At 49.0% G+C, this 24828-nt stretch overlaps 1 protein-coding gene across 7 annotated transcripts in view; it reads right to left on the bottom strand.

Annotated features, from left to right (window-relative positions):
- The window catches only part of GFOD1 (Gfo/Idh/MocA-like oxidoreductase domain containing 1), an 80392-nt gene extending 56921 nt beyond the window's left edge, over window positions 1-23471 (bottom strand). For 2 of the 7 annotated variants that reach the window (XR_003676890.2, XR_003676889.2), the window contains exon 1: window positions 22438-23471. Coding sequence is in view for 3 of the 7 variants with exons in the window: in XM_055079492.1 (XP_054935467.1) it covers window positions 22438-22690 (253 nt within the window). In the remaining 4 variants the exon portion in view is untranslated. The remainder of the gene's footprint in view (window positions 1-22437) is intronic. The other 5 variants (XR_008615659.1, XM_028479127.2, XR_003676891.2 and 2 more) reach the window with 4 other exon arrangements.
- Window positions 23472-24828: the final 1357 nt, after the last annotated feature.

The following is a 24828-nucleotide window of genomic DNA, read 5'->3' as shown; positions in this document are numbered from 1 at the left end:
AGCTGATCTCCCTGTGCTATGCGGCTGCTTCCCACTAGCTATCCACCCTACGTCTGGTAGTGTATATATGTCCATGACACTCTCTCACTTTGTCACAGCTTACCCTTCCCCCTCCCCGTGTCCTCAAGTCCATTCTCTAGTAGGTCTGTGACTTTATTCCCGTCTCACCCCTAGGTTCTTTATGACTTTTAAAATTTTTTTCTCAGATCCCATATATATGTGTTAGCATACGGTATTTGTTTTTCTCTTTCTGACTTCTATTGTATATATGTGCCACATCTTCTTTATCCATTCATCTGTTGATGGACACTTAGGTTGCTTCCATGTCCTGGCTATTGTAAATAGAGCTGCAATGAACATTGTGGTACATGACTCTTTTTGAATTATGGTTTTCTCAGGGTATATGCCCAGTAGTGGGATTGCTGGGTCGTATGGATTATGAGAGATTACTACAAGCAACTCTATGCCAATGAAATGGACAACCTGGAAGAAATGGACAAATTCTTAGAAATGCACAACCTGCCGAGAAGAAATAGAAAATATGAACAGACCAATCACAAGCACTGAAATTGAAACTGTGATTAAAAATCCTCCAACAAACAAAAGCCCAGGACCAGATGGCTTCACAGGCGAATTCTATCAAACATTTAGAAAAGAGCTGACACCCATCCTTCTCAAACTCTTCCAAAATATAGCAGAGGGAGGAACACTCCCAAACTCATTCTACGAGTCCACCACCACCCTGATACCAAAACCAGACAACGATATCACAAAGAAAGAAAACGACAGGCCAAGATCACTGATGAACATAGATGCAAAAATCCCCCTGGTGTTTTTCCATCCACTGTCAGCTCACACCTTCCACCCTCCGGAGCAGGGCGGTGCCACTCTGCCCTCGCATTGCCATTTCTCCTTCAGCAGCTGCTTCCTGTCAGCTGAATCTGTTAGGGGTGTGCTGTTGTTTTCCCCTTTATCTGGTATGCATGAGGTACACTCTCTCCTTCGCCGGGAGCTCCCTCCCTCCACCTTCAGAGAGAAAGAAGGCTCCTGCCCCATCACCCCAGACTCAGCTCTTCCCAGAAAACACACGAGCCAGGCTCAGGCTCCACCAAGAAAGCCAACACCAGTGGGGGACCGGCATTCCCAGCTCCCGGAGTGATGTTCACCAAGGACGCCATCGTGTGCCTCATGCACCATCTGCGTGTACCGTGCACGGTGCGGTGAGTCATTAATGTTCTAGGGCACAGCAGGCCACCTTCAGCCTGTCGGGCCTGAAGCTTAAAGCCCCAGCAGCAGATGTGGGTTCTGAGTCTGCCAATTCCTAGCTGTGTAACATTGGGCAAGTTACTTAACCTCTCTGTTTCTCCATCTATAAATGAAGACCATCACTTCCTCAGAATGTGGTGGTAAGAATTAAGTGAGATGCCTGGTACACGACAAATATTGTACTTTTAACCAAAAGGGATGCATTTATGTGTAGTGGCATTTGACAGAGCTCATCTTCACTGCTGTCACTGCACCCTTCTAAGACTCCTCTCATTACCTATCCACAGAGAAAACAAGTAAACAAGATGAATGCTCCTAGCAGCCTGCACCATGTAATTCCAATCAGGGGCTGGTTCTTTTGATCCCAGTTTCTGAATGTCACGGGTTAGGGCCTCTTCCTAGAATTTCTGTCCCTCTTTTGATCCTCCCATCGGAGCCGAAATGAACTGGCAGAACATCGCAGCTCAAATCCGGGCTCGACACAGAGCAACAGGCTTGAGCTGCTCGCTCAGCTCACCTTCAGTCTGGTCATCTGTGGGGGGACCTGCCTGGGAGAAGAAACCGCTTTCTGCAAAGTAAAATAAGCTGACTCAGGTGCCCTGCCAAGCCCCACCTCAGTCAAGGTTGACTCTTAATTACCGGAACTTTTTGGAGAGTGAGGAAGACATCACTCCTTCCCCCATTCTTTCCCAGGTCCCTTAATCTTTTCTAGCAGTGCCCTGCGGTCAGCGAAGTAAAGGGTCTTTTCCAATGCCAACTGCTTGAATTTAAACAAATTCTGTCCACCAAACCTCAACTGTAATCACTAGCTTTGCAAACCACATACAACAAAAAAGAACGCAGCCTGAGGGTTAACCTCTGCACCCCAATTCCCACAGTCCTCTTGCTTTGGGCTGTTACACCTGTCCGGGGAGAGGTTTCCTCCACTCGAGAAGAAAGCCACGAAAGCAACCAATGGAAGAAAAGCACCTCGTGTTCAGGTCGCAAATGCCACCCGGAGCCCAGCAAGTCGGTGAAGATGGGCTGCTAAGATTTCATTAGGCAGAAAGCATCTCTCTTTTCAAACTGCCAAGTCACACAGGTAAGCAATTAAGCAACTGAAAGGGAAGAAGGGAAAGGTTTCTTAAGGACCATTTAAAAATGCAAAGCACGTTATCTATAACACCGCTGCAGGGCACTTAATTAACTACATGCCCCAAGTAAGCATCTAGCCTGGCTTTCCTGACCACCAAGACTCCAGAGAGGTGGAGCTGGCCAGCCTGTGGGTGTGGGTGTCCCAGGGGTGTGGTGAAGGTGGGCGCTCGCTGCCCTAGAGCTAGTTAGAAGCAGGGGCAGGGCAGTCCCCCAGATCTGGGCTGTCCACCACTGGAGCCACCAGCCACCGGCGGAGACTTTTTCCATTTATTAAAATGGAATAAAATGTAAAATTCAGTTCCTCATTTGCACTGGCTGCATCTCACGTACACACAATAGCCGCATGGGGCCAGTGGCTTCCGCACTGGACAGCGCAGAGCTGAATGTTTCCGTCAGCACGGAAAGTTCTACTGGACGGCACCCCTTCCGATCACGAGACTCCCCAAGTTCTTTCCACTCCACCAGGGTTTGGGTCTCACTGTCATCGCAGGTATGCATCCATTAAGCACTGTGAAACTGGGTCAGTGGGACAGACCAGCTTTGCTTCTTAATGCAACAGCAGAGAACAGAAAATATCATGTCCATATCATGTGCTAATGACATAAGGGGAAGTGCCAGGTGATAAAACTTTTTCAATTTGATTCCATTTTATTTACATACACACACAAGCACATGTATGTTCTGCATACCAATATATTTATAGTTTTATATCTACTGGGCTACGACGTAAAATATATTTCTTCCTGTGGCCAGGGTCAGAAAACGTTAGACCCTCTGCACCAGAGTATGCTCCTTGTCCGTAGATATTTCGGTGCTTTTATCCCCACTCACCTTCCCCTTTTCTGGATGACTCAAATCACGAGAGAGTGAGGTCGAGTGTCTGCTCCAGAGCATCACACGTGAGTTTTCCTCCAGACCTGATTTACCCTGTGTGCTCTTCCCTGTTAATCCATTTCTCCTGGGCACCGAGCCAAGAAGCTGGAAGGCCCAGGCACTTGTCTGGGCTCCAGGGCCCACACACGGGCAGGGGCAGAGAGCAGGGTGGGCAGACAGACCCACAGCCAAGCCGACGCCGATTCTGTGGCTCGTGAAGTCCGGCTCTGCTGCATTTACAGCCGAACAAAGAGCTGTCAGATCATCAACAGCAAAGCTTAAGAAATGCCCAGAAATCATTCTTGCTCCCTTGGACCACACACTTCTCCCACTCCAGCTGTAGTTCTAGTGTTCACAGAGGCCAAGAGAAACTAGAATACCCTTTCCCTCGTTGAGGTGGTTAATTTTATGCATCAACTTGGCTAGGAAATGATACCCAGATATTTGAGCAAACATTATTCTAGATGCTTCTGTGAAAGTATTTTTTAGATGAGATTAACATTTAAATCAGCAGACTCTAAGTGCATTATTCTCCATAATGTGGGTGGGCCTCACCTAATCAGTTGAAGACCCTTACTAGAAAAAGACTGATCTCCCATTAAGAAGAGGAAATTTTGCCAGCAGATGGCCTTCAGACTTGAACTGCAAAACTCGATCTTCTCTGGGTCTCCAGCCTGCTGTCCTGCCCTGCAGGTTTCAGATTTGCCAGTGTCTACAACTGCATAAACCAATTTCTTAAATCTTTCTCTCTCCCTCATTCATATACATACACACACACACACACACACACACACGCACACACGCATATATACACACATACAGCTGACCCCTTGATCAATACAGGTTTGAACTGTGTGGGTGCACTTACATGCAGATTTTTTTCAATAGTAAATACTACAGTCCTACGCAATCCACAGTTGGTTGAATCCATGCAGGCTGCAGACACAGAGGAACTGTGGAGGTGGGGGGGGGCCGACTATATGTTACACGCAGATTTTCAACTCTGCGGACAGTTGGCACCCCTAACCCTCACGTTGTTCAAGGGGCAACCGCATACAAACACACAAACACACGAACACACATCCTGTTGGTCTGCCTCTCTGGAGAAAGAGAAGTTTCCCGAACTAATACACACTCAATATTCTGCCCCAAAGAAAAAACCCTCCTCATTGCTCAAGGCATTCTCTCAAATGCCACCTCCTCTGTGCAGCAACCCATGATTTCCTTTGCCAACATAATTGCTGCTGCTTCCGTGCTCATTTCTGTAGTATACTCCTTGGGCACATTTTTGCAAACATAATTCTTAACTAGCCTTGTACCATCGTTAAGATTTAGAATCTAAATCCTGTTATTCAAAGCTTGGTCCATGAACCGGTGGCACCCGCATGCCCTGGAAACTTGTCAGAAATGCAGAATCCCCATCCCAGACGTAGGGAACCAGAATCTGCCGTTTTAACAAGATGCTCAGGTGGTTCATATCACATTAAAGTTTGAGAAGCCCTGTTTTAAACAAAGCTCCATAACTGTGAGGAGTTTTTAAAAATATCAATTGCTACCATCAGAGGCTCTGATGTAATTGGTCTGGGACGCAGGCTGGGCACCCAGGATGCTGAAAACCTTCCCAGGGGTTCCTACTGTGTAGCCAAGCTTGAGAACCATCATATAAAACAAACCCCTCATTTCATAAGAGGAATTGAGACCGGAAGAGTCAAGAGACGGTCAGGCTGCAAAGTGAGTTAGCATAAGGAACCAGCCCCCCGCAAGGTTTCCTGTCTCCCTAAAAACGTAAAGGAAAGAGAAAAAGATCCATATGCACTGTCAGCAAATTTAAAACGAAACCTGGATCATCCAACGCCCAGTGGACACAAGACACTGTCATGACACCAAACAACTCCGCTGTAAAGAGGAGCCAACAGGATCCTCTATGAACACAAAGAACCATTCCGTTTGGGCTGGACCTCAGGAACCCTTCCCATTGTTAACGACTGTCAAACATTGAAACCAAGTGTAAAATTAATGCTGGGAAAGATGGAGTCACCCTGGTCTAGGGTGACCCAAAACTGTCCTACGTAGACACAGATTCTGCGCTTCTGTTGGCGCCTTTATCTTCCCCCCTCCCCTGATTCTTGGCTTACGTAATTCCTGTGGAAGGTACAAGATGATATTATTGCACTGCTTACTGTTCCCATATGGCACGGATTTTTCATCTGAGTTGGGAGATAACAGGAAGAAAAGATGGGAGGAGTAAACAGTTATTTTCCTTTCAAACCCTCTCTGCACTTATCTCTACGACGACCAGGTGAAGCCCACTAACTCCTCTGCCAGGGTTATGATCAGTAACACCAGGTTTTCCACCCAGTTTATTCCCATCCTGTGCTCCACCTTTTAGGAAGGGTGACTGAGGTGCGGAGGGCGCCCATCTTGGGCGGACACCAGCGTGAAAAGTGGCTGCACCCAGACGACCGCTCACGAATGACAGGGTGACATTCTCTATAACCGCCTCCGATAAACTGTCCCCAGAACAAGCTCTGGCCTGGAGTTGCTTGGAGGGAATATGCCTTTGATCTGCTGCTGACAGTGCAGTAGTTCCTCTTGGGCAAAACTACATCTTCCCTTAGGGCTGCAGAGGGCGATCTGCTTCCCGAGGCACCTGCAGACAAAGCTAACCCAACCTACTGCGCTGATACACTTGTGCCCAGAAATCACACCAAACCCGCTGAGTTACTAGCTTGACAGCTGGGAGTAGCAGCTACCCCTACAGATGTGCTCTCAGCAGTGATATTAAAGGAAAAAAAAGAAACCCACACCATCCGGGGCACAGTGCACACGGGCGGGTGTGTACGCGTGTACGCGCGCCCGCGCGCGCGCCCACACACAGAGGTGCGCGCACAACTGCGGCTAACAGCCTTCCCACCAAGCCACACCAGTCGGGCCACTTGGCCCCCAGAACACATCTCCCTTGCAGATAAAGGGAAACTTTATCTTCCTGGTATAAAGGAGAGCTGTGGGTATCTGTGTAACAGATTAAAAAACAACAGGTCAGAGTAATCATCCATGACAGCGGTAGTAATGAAACAGCACTTAAAAATATTTGCCAAACCAAATCATTTAGCCCAATCCGTGCCACGCTTTTAAAGCGACTTGTTGGAATAGATCTACCAGGTGGGAACTCTTAGAAACTTGACTCCGGCGCCTGCATTTTACAGTGACGGTAATGAAAAGTCTAGAGAGGTGAGGTCACTCACCCAAGGTCACAGCTAATTAATTGTGCTGTGGCCTGTCCCGGCCCCCAGGCCAACACCCTCTGGCTGCACCACATCCCCACCAAGGCCCAGGAAGGAGTTCCAGAAGACGGTGATGCGTCTCCCACAGCAATGGTTCTGAAGCTGCTCACCGGCTACACCAGCACAGGTCTGGCTAAAGCGAAAACTTCCTGCAGGGAAAAGGGTAAGTGAAAACTGGAAATACTTCCACTGCACCATCCCTCTATTTCTTTGGAGGGCTGAAGCCAATAAGAGCTTCACTTCCCACCCCGGGGCAAAGTCAGGAGGCGGCAGAAAAGGATGGGGCTGCCCCAGCTCTTTCCAGCAGCGTTTGGCCTTTGGCTGCACAAAGGTTAGAATTACAAATAAATCAGCCCTAGAACCAACAGCCTACGGCTTCTCCCCAAATTCAGTCACTTCCAATTATCAACAACAGCAGAGCTTCTATACCTTCATACATCCACTTCCACTTCCTGGAAGACTGCCTTTCCCCTTCAGCCGAGGCTGGACCAATTTTTACACATCACAAACGTCTGCATGTACCTGGAGACAGTTGTCCCAGATACAGTCAAGGGATCTCAGAATATAAGAACTGGAGGGTCATTGCAACCAAACATTTTTTCCCATGTTACTGTCTCTTTCTGTTGAAAAAAAAAAAGAAATCAATGTATTTTTTCCATTAAGACCATATTTTTAAAAACTGAAAATCTAGAGAAGAAATAAAAATCCATAATCCCACAGCCCCATGATAACCATCGTTAGGATTTCGGCTGATTACCTACCAGACTTTAATTTTCTGGGCCTGTGTGTTTTAAACCAGGCTATCACCATCATATACAAAGACTTCTGTATCCTTCTTCTTTACCTACCATTATATCATAAAAATTCCCCATATTGCTTCAGGCTTCCTATACATAATTCCAATGGCTATTTAGCATTTAATCAACTATATTGACCATATTTACCTAACTGCTTCCCTACTGTGGAACATTTATGTTTGTTTCTAGTGTTTCATAACGTAAATAAGACTTCACTGAACACTACTGTGTGTGTGCGTCTTTTCACCGTTATTATTCGAGGTTATTTCCTCAGGAGAGGGTCCCAGATGTCAACCTCCCATTTCTTTCATTGTTGGAGAAACACAGGCCCCGGGTGATTAAATGTCTGATAAGGTAAAAAGAACAGGCTCTAGGGACCCGGGTTCCGTCCTGAGTCAGCTGTCAACGATTAGCTGTGTGAACACCAACCAGCCAGCCAACTCCTCTGAGACTCGGTTTCCCTTGGGTGTTAGGGGATAGGTCCCTCCAAGACATGTCACGGTGTCTCTGTCCACCATTCCACACAGCCTCCCATGAGACACCAAACCACCAGCCCGTCTCCCTTCTATCCGTCTGCTTTTCACACCAGCTGCTCAGGAGAATGACTTGGTCGAAGCCCATCTTGAGACCAGACCCGTTTAAGCAGACGGGGCCATGCAGGCCAAGCCTACGACTTGCAAACTGCGGCAGCCACACTGGCTGTTTCTCCCCCTGCCCCGGTCCTTGGCACTGCTTGCTGAATCCAGGTCAGCTGTGGAATTCAACAGCCCTCCCTTCACACCTGAGTGAGCTGACCAGCGGGCAGTGTGAAAACGATAAACACACCCAGGCCCCCAAGTGGGGACTTCCCAGAATTCAGCCATGCAGGGGCGGGAGCTGGCCTGAGTCTCCTATCAGGGTTCCCCAGGACACTAAAGAGGCCGCTGTGCCCGCGACCATTAGTCACATCCCCCATGGGTCCCTGCAGGTGAAAACATGGCCCTCAGCCCGGAACACACGGAACCAAGGGAGGACTCCCTCACTCCCGTTTCCACCTTGTCCACACAAGAGTCTGCCACTTGTTTTTGGCCTCTTTCAACAATGAGTTATAATCAGTAGAGAAGGGAAGACAATGAGAACATTTTCTCAGTCTCTCAACATCCTGTTTGACACCTGCAGTTCCCCAGCTACTGTCCCCACAGTGATGGAATAGATGACGTGAGCTCCAATTTAGTCACCATTTCCCCCTTTTCATACTACGTCTGCGAAAGCCCTATGGACTTTGTGCATATGGCGCACGGATTTTGCAGCATATTGTGCTGGAAAAAAACGCAAGCTTTGGAGTCAGGCAGTCCTACGTCGAATTCTGATTCCACTTCTCCTTAGCTGGGTGAACCTGACAAAAATACCCTGTTTTCACAGAATCTAAGCCACCACTGCCAAGACCTATGATGATTTTACTTACTACCAAGAAAGAAAAGCCACTGCCAATTAAACTATGACCTGACATCGATTATAAGTCAGGTCCCTATTTTAGATGTTGAAGTGTGAAAAAAAATGTGTCTTAGAATCAATGGTTGCGACATTTAACCTCTCTCCAATTAAACTTCTCACGTGTAAGATGGAGACGCTAAATGCCCCCCGTGAAGCTGGCTTGTGAGGTGGGAATGAGGTGACACCTGTGCCTCACTCTGGACCTGGTACGAAGTACTCGATAAAGTGTTAGTTCCCCTTTCATTCCAAAACGGATGGGTAGGTTCTCAATAGATTATAAGCTCTTTTCAGAATAGTTATCATATCTTATATGTCTTTGACCTCTTCTCACCCCCAACGACCAACAACAATGCCATACACATTGTAGGCACTTAATAAATGGATTGTGAATACAAGTGTTGAACTAGTTTGAAAACTGATACCCACTCAGGGAACCCCTGTTGGAGGGTGTGACCCCTGCAATCCCACTGGCTTCCCCAGCACCTGGAGGTGATGAGCACACCTGGCAGCGTCATCCTGGGTCACAAGGGCTGGAAAGGAGAAAAGCAAATGCCAGGTGCTTGGGTGCACATCCCCCGTGGGACGCCCCATGGGCAGGCTGTGGACGGCGGCCCACTGCACCGGGGTCAGCACCCGTGGCTACGTCTCAGGTCCACCGACAAACGCGGCATTGTGGTACCCGCAGGCCTCGCGGGGAAAGCCGGGCTGCCTCTGTGCCCTCGGTGCGAACGGCTGTGCATATTAAGTCAGACAGGCTTATGTCCCCAGGGGCTCTAAACCTGTCCCCAGGACTCCCTGAGAGCAACACTGCGCCGTGTAAACAAATGTCCCATGTGGGTGGTGCTGGAAGGAACGAAAGTTCAAACAAGCAGAATCGTGTGGCATTGGTTTTTTTTTTCCCCCAAATATTTACACCTGCTGCTTTTTTCTCCTCTGGTGCCCCAGCTCTATTGGAAAAGGAGGAGAGACAGAGCAGGGAAAAAATATCTCATCTTCCACCACCCACTTTCGATTATTCACAGTCTGGTAGGAGATGAGAGCGCTGCCAGTGACAAATTTAAATGACAAGTCTTCTAAAATCCTGACATTGCCCTTGACTTCAGTCAAGATACATTCTGTCGGAGCACGCGTGCGCTCACACGCTCACAAAGGCACTCACCGCTCCCTCCAAGCTCCAATTAGCTGGAATTTCACAGACCCGATTCCCTAAGGAACACTCACACAGATGGGTTTTGCTTTCACAAAGTTAATGGGACTTGAAGGGGAAAAGAAGCAATAATAATTACCAAAATAGTAATTACCTATTCGCTGAGGCTTCATGCTTGAGTGCCTGTATAGCCTTTCCCCTCGCAGGAAGGGAGGACGGAGGGAGCCGGGAGAGGAGGAATTGAGTCAGAACGTTCATTTCCCCCAGAGCTGCAGAGTGTTGGCCGTGGAGAGGAGAGGAAGGCAGTATTCTCCCCCATGCCCAGGCCCCAGAACCGGCAGGAAGTGTTCTCTTGGGTTCTCTCGGGATTAAGGGGCCTGAATCTAGTCCCTTCCCCCACTACCCCCAGGTGCAGACTCTAAGTCCTTTGGCTTCTCTGTGCTTTGGGCTCTACATTGGCCAAAAGCAGGGAAAACCTCAGGGGGTTGCTGAGAGGCTAAGAAAGCGACTCTAGCGAGAGAAGCTGCATTCCTGACCTGGCATCACTCAGCCTCATCTGTGCCACCTGCTACCCAAAGCCCCTGGGAGGATCCCAAGGTGGGGCACAGTGTCACTTATCTGGTTGTGCATTCCCGACATTTAAAGGGGATTTTAGGAGACTTTCCACAGCACTTCTCCTTCTTATTAATAAGTCCTTACTAATAAATAGGGAAAGTGGTACCTACACGTCATTAAACACCCACTAATTACTTATGAGACTCCAATAACCCACACTATGGACTCCCTAGCATCCCAATCCTGGAAAAAAAGGAAACACACCCAGAAGTTTGGATTTCTCAAAAATCCCTGTTTACATCAAGCATAAATGGCTGCTTTGTTCACAGCCGAATCCCCAGCCTAGGGATGAGGGCTGTCCCATAGAAGTTTCTACAATGATGGAGATGTTCTATGCTGCAGTGTCCAATATGGTAGCCTCCAGCTAGCCACATGTGGTTTTTCAGCACTTGAAATGTGGCTAGGGCAACTGAGGACCCGGATTCTTTATTTAGTTTTAATTTATGTAAATTCATAGAGCCATGTACAGTTAGTCACTACTGTATTGCAAAGCATAGACCTAGAGAGTGCCTGGTATACAGCTGGTGCTCAATGAAGATTTGTTCAAGGGAAGAATGAATGGACAGTAGCTCACCATAATAAGTCCTGATTAAGCAGGATTCCCATGTTTTTTGAGCACTCACTTTAAACAAATCCCTGTTTATGTCTACAACCTTCTGAGTTAGGTATGTTTATCATCTCTGTTTTACACGTAAAGAAACAGAGGCTCAGAAGAGTTAAGCGGCAAGGCCAAGACTCAATGCCAGGCCATAGGACGGGGCAGCCTCTTAAAACTACTCAACTTTTCCCCTGATGACAAAAGCATCTGGATACCTCACTTTACCTTCTACAGATGACACCACATTCAACATTTTTTTGGAAACCTGGAAAGGAGAGAACTTTTCCTTATGAAATACAGCAATGAATAGGCAGAGTGTCACGGGGGCGGGGGGCATCTTTGGAGAGCCTAGCCAGCGCACTCACCTAGCAAGGCCCTGCTAACTGACTCTGGGTCCCAAGTCAAGAACTAACTGTAGGGCTTCCCTGGTGGCGCAGTGGTTGGGAGTCCGCCTGCCGATGCAGGGGAACCGGGTTCGCGCCCCGGTCCGGGAGGATCCCACGTGCCGCGGAGCGGCTGGGCCCGTGAGCCATGGCCGCTGCGCCTGCGCGTCCGGAGCCTGTGCTCCACAACGGGAGGGGCCGCAACAGTGAGAGGCCCGCGTACGCAAAAAAAAAAAAAAAAAAAAAGAAGTTTTATTTATCATTACTTAGCACATATTAGGTGCTCAATAAATGCTTCTTGATTTATTGAATGAATACACTCAAGAAAAAAAAAAAAAAAAAAAAAAAAAAAGAACTAACTGTACATCCCACCACTGGGGCCGCTCCCTGAAACCATCGCCCACGCAGCAGACTCCTCTGCCGTAGCCTCCTGGTCATCATCTCCACGGGTTCTCGCCTCCTAACGCTGCCAAGCGTGTCCGCCTCTCATGCACTGAGTGTCCTTCTCCAAGGAGAGTCCTTCATCCCTTCTCACACGGTGACTCGCAGCCCCAGCCCGCCTTGCCCCTTGGACCACAAGGGCCTCGACGACCGTGTAACAGAAAGACGCCCGCCATCCGACACAGCACAAAACCAGAAACTGAGCACGACCTACAGTGGTCGACTATAGGAAACATAATTTTTCCTCAGAGCGCTGCCACAGAGCCAGGTGCTTCCCTGGAGAGGATTTTACATCATAGAGGCTTCTACAACTCCCTTTCAGTTATTTAAATCCGACCCGCCCCCCTTCTTGGTCCCGTATAAGCCCCACCTCCTCCAAAGGTTCTTCCCAAACCCTTCAGCCCTCAGGAATTCCTCTGTCCTCAGCTCTCAGGCAACATCCATTATCTGCAAGGCCACCTCCTCAGGGACCCAGGCTGCCTGAGGGGACGGGCGCCGGGGACCAGTGTGGCCTTCTCTCACAGGCGCTGTGCGTTTTAGCTCTAACCTCACACTCAAGCTCCTCCCTCATCAAAACAAAGGCTCATCAGTGAACCTGGGCCAGCCCTTCTAGAGGACAACATGGCAATACTTCACTCCCTCTTAGAGGAAGCCATTTCCAAGTCTCACCCTGTTGCATCTCCCATTCCATCCACACAGCACTTTTTATGAAGAGAATTCTGTTCAAACGTTTTCTCTACTTTTCCCCTTTGTTCTAGCACCCTTTACAGACTGGCACTGTCAAGCTGCCCGGGGAGCCAACCCTTAATCCAATACTGATATTTTGGGGTTACTCAACTGCCTTAAGCAAACACTTCCTGCCATTGCAGTATAACGATTCATACTGTACTTAATCATACGTTTTGTTGCATTGCTGTGTGTTTGCGTATGCTTATCTTCTCTCAAGAACAAAGGCCATATCTTTAAAAGCCATTAAAGAAAAATAAATGAAAAAAAAAAAAGAGAGAGAAACACTCTCCAGACACTGGACAAAATAAGTAATTGAAAGGTCCTAGAGCACTTCTGAAAATCTTCAAATTGGGAATGTCCCTCAAAGGGTGTTCTGTATCTCATCAGGGCCCAGGGCAATGTGGGAGCGCTAGTGTCAGCATCCGCTCACATGATTGTCTCGCTCTTTTAAATAGTGAACCATTTCAACGAATATATGGCAAAACTAATTTCACTTGGGTTGGAGAATTAGTTCAGCTGTATCTAGTTCCAAAATCAAAAATAGAGAGAAGTCTTTAAAAGCCCCCAGAAATCTACCGCTAACTTAACAACATAACAAAATCGTAAAACCATTGCTTCTAACTCAATAACAAGATGACAAACAACCCCATTTAAAAATGGTCAAGAGATTTGAATAGACATTTCACCACGGAAGATATAGGACTGGCTAATAAGCACATGAAAAGGTGCCCGACATTATTAGTCATTAGGAAATGCAAATCAAAATCATGAGACACCCCTATGCACTATCTATAATGGCCATAAGCAGGAAGACTGTGGGTCTTCAAGTGTGGGTGATGATGCAGAGAAATTAGAATTCCCCACCTAGCCAGTAGGAATATAAACTGGTACAGCTGCTTTGGAAAAGTTTGGTAGTTTCTTAAAAAATTAAATATACATACTATATAACCCATCAATTTCACTCCTAGATATCTGTTCAAAAGAAATGAAAACATGGGTTTACAAAAGACTTGTATGCAAATGTTCACAGCAGCATTATTCACGATAGCTAAAAACTGGAAACAATACAAATACCCACTGAATGGTGAATGGATAAACCAAATATGTTCTATCCATACAAAGGAATATCACTTGGCAATAAAAAAAAGAATAAACTTCTGACACACGCAACAACACAGACGAACATCGAAAACATGCTAGGTGAAAGAAGCCAGACTTAAAAGACTACATAGTATATGACTCCATTTATACGAAATCGCTAGGAAAGGCAAAATGTTAGAAACAGAAAGCAGGTCAGTGGTTGCCTGGGGCTAGGAGGGTGAACAGGGATCGGCCAAAACAAACATGAGGAAACTTTCGGAGACGGTGGAAGAATTCTAAAACTTTTTGCGGTGATAGTTTCACAATTATATAAGTTTACTAAAAATCATGAAATCACTTACAGTGGGTGAATTTACGATATATAAAGCATATCTCAATTAAGCTTTTTGTTTGTTTTTTTTTAAAAAAAGCAATGCTAAAGCTGCAAACCAACTTAATTTGGGGCTTCAAAACTACAGTTTCCGTTTATGGATATTATGCTAACTACAAGAGCATCTCAATAGCCTAAGGGCTGTTATAGTTGGAAATCAGAAATTTAAAAAACAATTCATATCATTTTAATGGAAAGCTATTTTCCACGTTTCTTCATACTCATTAACAATTCTCAAGGAAAGTCTAAACCCCAAGGCATCCCAGACCTGCCCAAACCTGAGAGACGAGCTCCCCCAAAGCCCTGTTGACAGGTGTAGAACCATCAGGGCGAGGGGTCAGCGTGGCTCTCAGCGGTGAGTGTGGCCAAGTCTCTTCCCAACATTCCCTTTGGCTTGAGTCTGAAATAAAAAGAACCCCCACCCCCAAGGTCTTCTGGCTTAGAGAACAATGTTCAGTGAGTGCTCTCCTAGGGGCCCACACCCATCAACTGAGCTCCCCAGAGCTGCTTCTCCACCACCAAGTCTCTCCAAGCCCCCGTCTGTGTGACACGTCTGCCAGGTGTGTCATGGCCCAGCTTGCCTGGCCAGGTGGCCTTGATCCAGCCAAAATCTGTACTCGTCAGGATTCTCCAGAGAAACAGAACCAATAGGATATGTATACATGGTGGGGGGGGTTGTTTTTAAGGAACTGGCTCATGCCATGACGGGGACCGGAAATCTGCAGGACAGGCCAGCAGGCTGGAGACCCGGGAAGAGCTGATGTCGCAGTTTCCAGCAGGAAAGCAGCCTGAAAGCAGAAATCCTTCTTCCTCCGGGACCTCAGTCTTTCCTGGCTCCTTAGAGGTCCTAAGCTAATGCTCGAACTCAAAGGATCTCTGTCTCCTGGCGGTCCTCTGCTGGCACATGCCACACAGGAGGTGGCACTCAATAAGGCTTGCACACCTACAGACGACCATTAAACTCCATGGAGTCGGTCAGGTTCATCTGCTCTCCCATCACCGACTTTCAACATATGCACACCCTAAATTTAATAATCCTAACAAGGTTGGCATCATCTCATCATGACATATATTTTTCTCTCTGCTGTTTTACGACGGTCATTAGAAGAGCAGCAAAATGCCAAAAGTGTATTTCACAAAGTAGATAAAGAACCTACGTAATCAAGAAATGTCTACATCTGTAAGGTCTTCACCCAAGTCTATGTTCTCATAATCAGCACCTTTGTGGAGCATGGCCCAGCTCAGAATGACCACTCAATCCGTCCAGCCCCACTGCCCTCCAGGAGAGTGGTCCCCCGCATGGCGAGATAATCTCCAAAAAGACTGAGCCGGGAGACAGCATCAGGCACAAGCAGGGACACCTGGGGAGGGGAGCAAGGCGAGGACTGCACTTTTCAGGTGGCTGAACCAGTAATATCCGTGTGGGAGCTACATGTGGACAGTGTTCTGCCCATCACACACGAGCCCGGGAAGCAGAGGAGGCTGGGAGCAGAGCACAAAATGGTAAAACTCCAGGAGTGCATGGTTTCCAGGTACCTACTGAGACCCAGCTACATCCCTGCCCCGAGTTCCACGAGACAGCCCTGCATCCTTCCCACGGTGATGATAAAGCTTCACAGGAGGATGGTGAGTTCCTGGTAACACCGTCAGCACTTTCTAGATCATGTATCTGTGAAGCAAGTACTGGATCTTCAGCAAAGACAGCACCTGAAGCTAGGCTTATGCATATTCCCTTTTTAAAATAAAAAAACTTTTAACTGTATTTTCTGAGTCTAGCAGAAAGGAATCGTCTCATCAGAAAAGTGAAGGAAGGGGCTTCCCTGGTGGCGCAGTGGTTGAGAGTCGGCCTGCCGATGCAGGGGACGCGGGTTCGTGCCCCGGTCCGGGAAGATCCCATGTGCCACGGAGCGGCTGGGCCCGTGAGCCATGGCCGCTGACCCTGCGCGTCCGGAGCCTGTGCTCCGCAACGGGAGAGGCCACGGCGGCGAGAGGCCCGCGTACCGCAAAAAAAAAAAAAAAGAAAAGAAAAATGAGGGGAAATAAATCTTCAGAAGCACCATTTGGAATAGACTAAATAACTGACCACAGTGGGAAGGAGAACTAACATTTATTGAGTCTATGCAGACAGCTAAGGGGGGGCCATGGACTAGGTCTTTATCTACCCCCCTCATTTTAATTGTCACATCAACTCTATATGATAGTATTTTAGCTCCATTTTATTGATGAAAAACATGAGGCTCAATTTTAGCTCCATTTTATTGATGAAAAACACGAGGCTCAGGAAGGACATTACGTCTCCCAAAGCCACACAGGTGTAAACTACCAAATTTTCCCAGTTAGTTTTGTGTGGCACCACATCTTAAATCATGATGCTCTTCGCTGGACCATGAGTTCCTTGAATCAAAATATAGAACTAATTGCCTGTACATTACTTTCTCGATGAAACCCTTAAAACATGCTATTTACTTTCACCTTTTTTTGTTGTTCTTTCCCAGTTTCAGGTATCAAAATGTCCAACTTCTTCATTTGGCCTCTCCCTGCTCCAATATAAACGTCTGCAGAATTGTACTTTTGCAAAGCCCAGACACCATCAACAAAATAATCAATCACCGGAGCCTAATTTCAATTAGATAAAATGAGGCTGGTGATGCTTGACTTTGCCTAACAGTAAATAGAGTCATTTCTTTCATTTACATAATGCCCCAGAGCTTCCTCAACTCTAAACCAAATCACTAGACCGAAATCATTTCTCTCCACGTTCAGGGGCGGAAACTTGGAGAAAAATGCAATCACATTTACTACAGTCTCCAGACAGGCATAGATCGAGAACAGACTTGAAGGAAGAACAGGAAATGCAGGGTTTGCTGGAGTTTCAGATGGTGACTGTCAAGTCCAAATACACCATTTCGTTATCTGCAGCCCTGTCTCTGCTAGTGTGGCAACCGTGACCAGTGCGGCCCTGTTTCCTTCCCGCTCTCTCAGGCCTGCCCCAGCAGCCCTCCTCAGCCTTGAGCAATTTGCTGACACTGTGAAGTAGGGCAGAAGAGGACACAGCACTCCCAGGCTGCAGCTAATGATGCCAAACAAGTTAGGGCAAGATCAGGGTGCAGCAAGATCAAGGCTCAGCGAAACTCTGCAGCCTTATTCACTATCCCCAAAGCGCCATCCATCCCCCAGAGAGACTTTCCCAAGGGAGCCTGCACTACTATCTCCAAAAACCAGGGCAGGGACCATGAAAACAGATGTCGCCACATGACGCACAAAGGCAACAGGTATTTTAACACAGCTCCCCTGCCAGGTGAACGACTCAAGGGCGTGGATGTCTTCTTTTCCCAAAGGCAGAGAGCCACCACGCCTGTGTCTGGCTGCGGCAGCACCCAAACCACCTGGGTGCTGGATGGAAATTCTGAATCTCAGGTCCCACCCTGGAGTCTGCATTTTGACAAGATCCCCAGGTAATGCAACCGCGAATTAAAGTTTGAGAGGTACTGTGCTATTGCATGCAGGACAAAAATGTTCTGTATTGATCGACACATCCTCTTGATAAGCCAAGCATTCATTCATCCGATGAAAAGCATTCATTTGGCATTCAAGAAATATTTACAGTGTGCCTATGAGGTGACTCAGTGCCTGGCACTGTCTAGGGGAGATAAGGCAACTGGGTGAGCCAAGCAGACAAAGGCTCTAGCCCCTCAAAGAACTTACCTTCTAACTGCGGAGACAAATAACCAAGAGAGGAACAAGCAAACAAATGAAAGAGATTATCACCAACTGTGATAAAGAGTTCACGTAGCCATTCTACGAGCACGCTGGCATGTGTGCAAAATGACATCTGCTCTCAATTATTCATTACAAGTTGGTATAAGCAAAAGGTTAGAAACAGGAGAAAATATTTGCAAATGAATCAACGGACGAAGGATTAATCTCCAAAATATATAAACAGCTCATGCAGCTCAATATTAAAAAAAAACAAACAACCCAGTCAAAAAATGGGCAGGAGACCTAAATAGACATTTCTTCAAAGAAGACATACAGATGGCCAAGAGGCACATGAAAAGCTGCTCAACATCACTAATTATTAGAGAAATGCAAATCAAAACTACAGTGAGGTATCACCTCACACCGGTTACAATGGCCATCATCAGAAAATCTACAAACAATATATGCTGGAGAGGGCGTGGAGAAAAGGGAACCCTCTTGCATTGTTGGTGGGAATGTAAATTGATACAGCCCCTATGGAGAACAGTATGGAGGTTCCTTAAAAAACAGAATTACCGTGCTTCCCTGGTGGCGCAGTGGTTGAGAATCTGCCTGCCAATGCAGGGGACGGGTTCGAGCCCTGGTCTGGGAAGATCCCACAGGCCGCAGAGCAACTGGGCCCGTGAGCCACAACTACTGAGCCTGCGCACTGCAACAAGAGAGGCCGCGACAGTGAGAGGCCCGCGCACCGCGATGCAGAGTGTACCCCACTTGCCACAACTAGAGAAAGCCCTCGCACGGAAACGAAGACCCAACACAGCCAAAAATAAATAAATAAATAAATAAATTTATTTAAAAAAACAAAAACAGAATTACCATGTGACTCAGCAATCCTACTACTGGGCATATACCCAGAGAAAACCATAATTCAAAAAGACACATGCACCCCAACGTTCATTGCAGCACTATTTACAATAGCCAAGTCATGGAAGCAACCTAAATGCCCATCGACAGATGAATGGATAAAGAAGATGTGGTACATGTATACAATGGAATATTACTCAGCCATAAAAAGGAGCAAAATCGGGTCATTTGTAGAGACATGGATGGACCCAGAGGCTGTCATACAGAGTGAAGTAAGTCAGAAAGAGAGAAACAAATACCGTATATTAACACATATATGTGGAATCCAGAAAAATGGTACAGATGAACCAGTTTGCAAGACAGAAATAGAGACACGGATGTAGAGAACAAATGCATGGACACCAAGCGGGGAAAGGGGGAGGAGACGTGGTGGGATGAACTGGGAGATTAGGATTGACATATAAACACTAATATGCGTAAAATAGATAACTAATAAGAACCTGCTGTATAAAAAAATAAAACAAAAACAAAAGGTTGGAAACAACCTAAATGTTGAATAGGGAACTGCCTAAGTAAATTTTGGTTTATCCCATACAGTGAAATACTACGCAGCCAAAAATAGGAGCAAGGATACTTTTACATTCTGAGTTTTAAATATACATCTATGTGTATATATACACAAATTTTCAAGATCCTATTGTTGCATGATGAAAGCAAAGTATATAACAGTAAGTATAAGATGTTACTAATTGTGTGAAAAATATTTTCCAAATTCTCAACACACATATTCACCAGTCCATACTTAGAAAAGTCATCAAAAGGAAACAAAAAAACTTATAACCGTGATTGCCTCCAGCTGAAGGATAGGGCTTAGAGGATTATTTTAGTCAAGAAATGAAACATTTCATATCGAGCACTTACCACGTTGCACACAGTAGGTACATAACAAGAGGCAGCCCTGGAAGCAGTAGAAATTATACATTGCAGAAAAGTCTCTCCAACAGAGAAATGCCTAGTTCGCTTAGGAAGGGATTTCAACGAAATTTTTAGAAATCAAAGGAGGATGTTGTGATTCAACTGACTGCAAGTTTTATGCCTCCATACTGGTCACAGCCCCTCACCTCGACAGGCCCATGACCAGTATGGATCCAGGGCCACAGATCTCTCACCACTGCCGGGAAAGCAACTCAAAGAGGGACAGGATGACGAGGCCAGGACTAGTCAAGGTTGGCTTGTTTCAATTCCAGGCAACCACTAATATCTACAAACCTGCAACGGCCAGACCAGCCCAATAACTGCTCAGGGTTTTTCACTTCCTGTGTCGTATGTGTTGAACCTCTAACTGTGACAGCACGGCACACCAAGATGACCGCCCCACCGAGTGCTTGCAGGTACAATGGGAAGAAGAGCCACGTCTGGGGATTTTCCACTGAAGATGAAGCCTGGAACGAGCCTACAGTCCAGCCACATCTAAATCCAAAGCCTCCACATTTCCTACAAGCAGAGACTACATCAGAATCAGGTAGTCTGATCACCTGTGAAATCAGGAATTTAAAAAAAAGTAAAAAGCCCAAGACCTAGCATGAAAATATGAACAAACCCCTATTCCTCAGTCATGATGATTAAACCAAGGCTATTCCTTACGCCTCTGACACTTGGTTTTGAAAAGGTAACCCACCTCAGTCTTGTCAAGGAAAAAAAAAAATCATACGGGTTTCTGAAAATAAGAACAGAAGAAGTATCCAGAAATGTATAATTTGTGCCACTTCCCAAAGCCAGAGCCCCCAAATGCTTTCATGGCTAAAGTACCAGAGATGGTAAGAAAACAGGAACATCCCTGTTTCCCAAATTGCCACCCTCGAGGAGACATGCTCTAAGGCTGCTCTGCAGGTCTGACCTGGAGGGCTGTGCTGGGGTGGGGATGGGAGGGGGAGGGCGGTGAGGGGGGGGGATGTGACAACAAGGTCTTTCTGATGTGATAGGTCGTAAGCACTCTAGCAGAGACGGGGCTCAAGATGGACCCGTCTTATATGAATTGCCCTCCTAGATTTATGCTCTAAGATGGTGATCATCTACTGAATATGCACAGATCCACTGTGAGCACGGAGGTAAGCTACCCAACGTATATATTCCATCAAACAGAAAAGAAATATTGGCCAGAACCTAATGACATTCCATTCAAGGCCAAAGAAAACAGGCAACAAAGGTCAGAAGCTTAATAAAATTAACATGAAAACGGACAGCCTTGGACGGTCTCCTTAGGAATCTGTCAGATGTCCCATCTGAGTCAACAACAGAATGGCCTGATGAAAGTGGTTTTCTAGGGAGAAAGAGTTCTACATTCTGGTCACCGTTCTCGGAAGATAGAATAAAATATATGTACATGTCACCTACCCTAAATCCACGCCTGTTTTTAAAAATAAAACATTCTTTCCAAGATTGCATAAATTACCCTTGGTTTCTGTTCCTTCCCAGTTCTTGCCTTCTAACTCTTTTGCCTTCTAAGCTTTGTCTTCCCTAGCCAACAAAAAATCCCAACTTTCAAGGGTGGGCAATAACATTTTCTCGGGACCTAAGGAGTGAGCAGCCTTCCTGGTTCGTGTGAGGACCGCTGATGGACAAAACATGCCCTTCTTCCTCTGGGCACGGCAGGGACTCCAAAACTCTGCTCTGAGATGGTCCAGTCGGCCTGGGTTAGGTGGGGGAACCCGACGGTGAAGGCTGGTAAGCTCACCCCCAACCTGCCTGTCACCAGGCCCAGGAACTATTCCTGCAGGGAATTAAGGTGGGACTATTGCATGCTTCCACGTGAAACTGTCAGCATGGGGCCTTTCCCCACACAAAGCATCCGTGCCTCTGAAACTACTGCGCTCATCCCCTAAAATTCTAAGATCCTACTCCAAATCTGCGCGGAAGACAATTCTTGGGCTGCCGCACTCGAAAGTTAACTCCCTCTGCTTTTACCAAATTAGTCTTTACTAACCTATGACCACCGCCCCCCACCCCGCCAGGAAGACGTCCTAATAGATCCCCCGCCCCCATCCAACCACTCTCACCATCCTTGCTTTCAGCGAAGAGGAAATAATTCCAGCTAATTGTCACATCTCTATAATCTCCCTCTAAACTAACTCCCAGCAGGAAGAAAGAAACTATCCTAGCAGGGCGCCACAGCTGCTGACGGTCAGGCAGGCGGTCGCCCCCAGGAAAACCCGAGACACGTGTGGGCCCTTTATCCCGGCGTTCCTGGGCGCGCACTCGCCTCTCGCAGGCGCGCACGCACGCACGCACGCACACACTCGGGCACTGCACACTCAGCCGGCGACTTAGTTTTGTCTCCCTCAGAGCAGCCCGTCCCCAATCTTAAGAATTTCCTCAGCCTGGTCGACTTCCCCGCAACACACGCCGCCTCCTGCAGCCTGGGCGCCACGCGCGAGTGAAAGCGCGCCCAGGTGGTGCCAGGAGGGAGGAGGGAAGCGTAGGTGTGAGGAAGGCCAGGGATGAGGAAGGAGAAAGCTCCGAGTGGGATGTGGGCTCTCAGGTGCCCGGGTCGGCGTAGATGCCATGTAAGCTTCCGGGATGAAGAGAGGGCGAGAGGAGAAAAGCAGCAGGGGATGAAAGGAGCGAGGCCGGGGATGGGGTGGCGGAGGGGGAGGGGTCGCTCACCCAGGGTCTTGACTGCGATCTGCCTGGTGAGGGGCGGCGGCAGGTTGATGCACACCAAGTCCACGTCCTGATGCAGCAGCACCTCGTCAATGCGGCTGGTGTAGAAGGGGACGCTCATCTCCTTGGCCAGCTCCTCCGCTTCCTCCTGCGTGCGGCCCCAGAGCGCCTTCACCGCGAAGCCCTCGTCTTTCAGCAGCGGGATGATGACACGGGCCGTGAGGCTGGTGCCGAACACGCCCACCCCGGGAAGCATGGCTGCTCCGGCCCGCCTGGTTCTGCTTTTAGCTCGGATCTCCGGTCGAACACGCGCACGCACAGCCCTCTAGCCAGTCCCGCAGCCGGCTCGCCGCGGTGCGCCAGCCGCCGTGCACCGGGCCAGGCGCCCTGGTGCCCAGAGCGCACCGAGCCGCAGGCGGAGCAGGCTCGGGCGCCTCAGTACGGTGACTGCTGCAGTGTCCGCCACGCGGGGCTCCCGTCCTTCCCGGAGGCGGCGGCAGGGACCCCCCCCGGCGCGCCCGAGGCCCCGAAGCCCCGCGGAGCCCGGGCTCAGGCGGCGTCCCCGCCGCAGCGCGGGCCGGCTGCGTGCGCCCCGCCGAGGTCGCTCCATGGCCGGCTCATCCCCGCGCCCGCGCCGCCGCAGCCGGGACCGGCTCTCCCCCGCGTCGCTTCCGCAGCCTGCGAGTCGCACGCAGGAGCCTCGACACACTGCCAGAGCCCGGACCGGCCGGGCTGCGGGGGTCCCCTTCCTCCCCGCCCGCCGCTCCGAATGAAATGCACCGGCGGCCAGCAGGAGGCCGGCTAAGCTGGAGGTTCGGAGGGCGCCGGGCGTGGATGTGGAGCTGCAGCGCGGCGGCGGCCACGACCTGGGGCCAGCCTTCTCATTCTGCTGCCATGTTCGCTCGCCGCGCGGCTCGGACGGCCTGGTCCCGGGGGCAGGCTAGGGCTCCGGGATCCCGCGGGAGGGCGGAGTTGGCGAGTTTGGCTGTCAGCGGCCGGGGGTTCCTGCCCCGCCCCCGCCGCAGCGCCGCGCGCCATTGGCCGCCGCGCGCCGCCCCCGCCCCCGCCGCCGCGGGCTCGGGGTACGCGCTGCGCCCGGGCCCAGAACACGCCCGGCTCCTTCCCCGCCCCACCTAGCTCGCCTCCTGACCCTCGCGTCTTCCCTTTCTTCGCCGTCCACCACCTCCTTCTCCCCCTCGCCTCTTTCCAAGCCCCGCCCCAAACAAGCCAATACATCTGTCGAGTCAGGGCGCGCCGTAATAGGCTAGTCATCTGTGCCTTGCAAGAGAGCAGCGGGCGCCCGGGGCCCGAGAAGGCCGGGGCACGCGGCCAGGTGTGAGCAGCGGGTAATTACCACCTCCGCTCCGAGAGCGTTTCCTCCGTGCCGGGCATCACGCTAAAGAAGCTTTCCTTGCATTCTCCCTTACTCGTCGCACCAACCCTATGGTTATAGGAAACCCATATAACCGATGATGTAAGTGAGTCCTGGGAAGGTTCAGGGACTTGCGCAAGGTCGCGTAACAGGTAAGCAACAGGCCTGGGATCGGAATCCAGGCTCCAGAGTTTGGGTGGCGAGCGGGGAAGTTCTCCCCTCTCCTTCTAAGAGAGCCTCCAATCGTGCGCCACCCTCTCCGGCCGCGCACGCACCGTCCAGCCGCCTTCACACCAGACGGTCTTGTCTTGCTAAGCTCTCCTTCCCCCGGAGGTGGGCGCGCGCCTAGACCCTGCTGTGCTGGGCGGCCCCAGTGGCGTAGGGGGTCACCGAAGCGGCTGCGGCACGTGTGTGTCGCGTCTGCGTTTGGAGACGGAGGGGGTCGCTGGGCCAGAAGCCACGCCAGCCTCTGGCCTCGGGCTTTGGTTCCTTCGCCTCCCCTTTCCGCGGCCTCCACTCTCCTGTCCCCCCACCTCAACCATCTGCTCCCTTCCCGAGCCCTGGCGGAAGAGCTGCCGGGCCAGGCCGAGGCTCTCCCGGCGCCCCTGGAGCGGTGGGAACTCTGTGCACGTCTGGGTTCCCGCCATATCATTGGCACCTCTCATCCTGCCTGCCTGGCTCGTAGTAAGCGCTGAATAAACATTTGCTAAATAAATGAATGGATGTTCACTGAATGCCCATTTTGCCCCCACTTGGTGGTGGGAAGGGTGACTCAAGCTGAAAGGTAGGGGACCTGGCCTCTAGTCCCAAGTCTCTGGAGATGTCAGACGTCCTGTCATGTTCATTTCTCGTCTTCAGCACTCAGCTCCATGTTCAGGTCGGCCTGAACACAAGAGTGAAAAGTGTGATACTTGGAAGCTTTTAAAACAACAAAAGTAAACAAATGGGACCTAATGAAACTTAAAAGCTTTTGCACAGCAAAGGAAAACATAAACAAGACGAAAAGACAACCCTCAGAATGG

This window comes from Physeter macrocephalus, chromosome 18, assembly GCF_002837175.3.
Source record: "Physeter macrocephalus isolate SW-GA chromosome 18, ASM283717v5, whole genome shotgun sequence".
NCBI lineage: Eukaryota > Metazoa > Chordata > Mammalia > Artiodactyla > Physeteridae > Physeter > Physeter macrocephalus.
The sequence above is the reverse complement of the archived record's forward strand: the minus strand, read 5'-3'. Positions and strand labels throughout refer to the sequence as shown.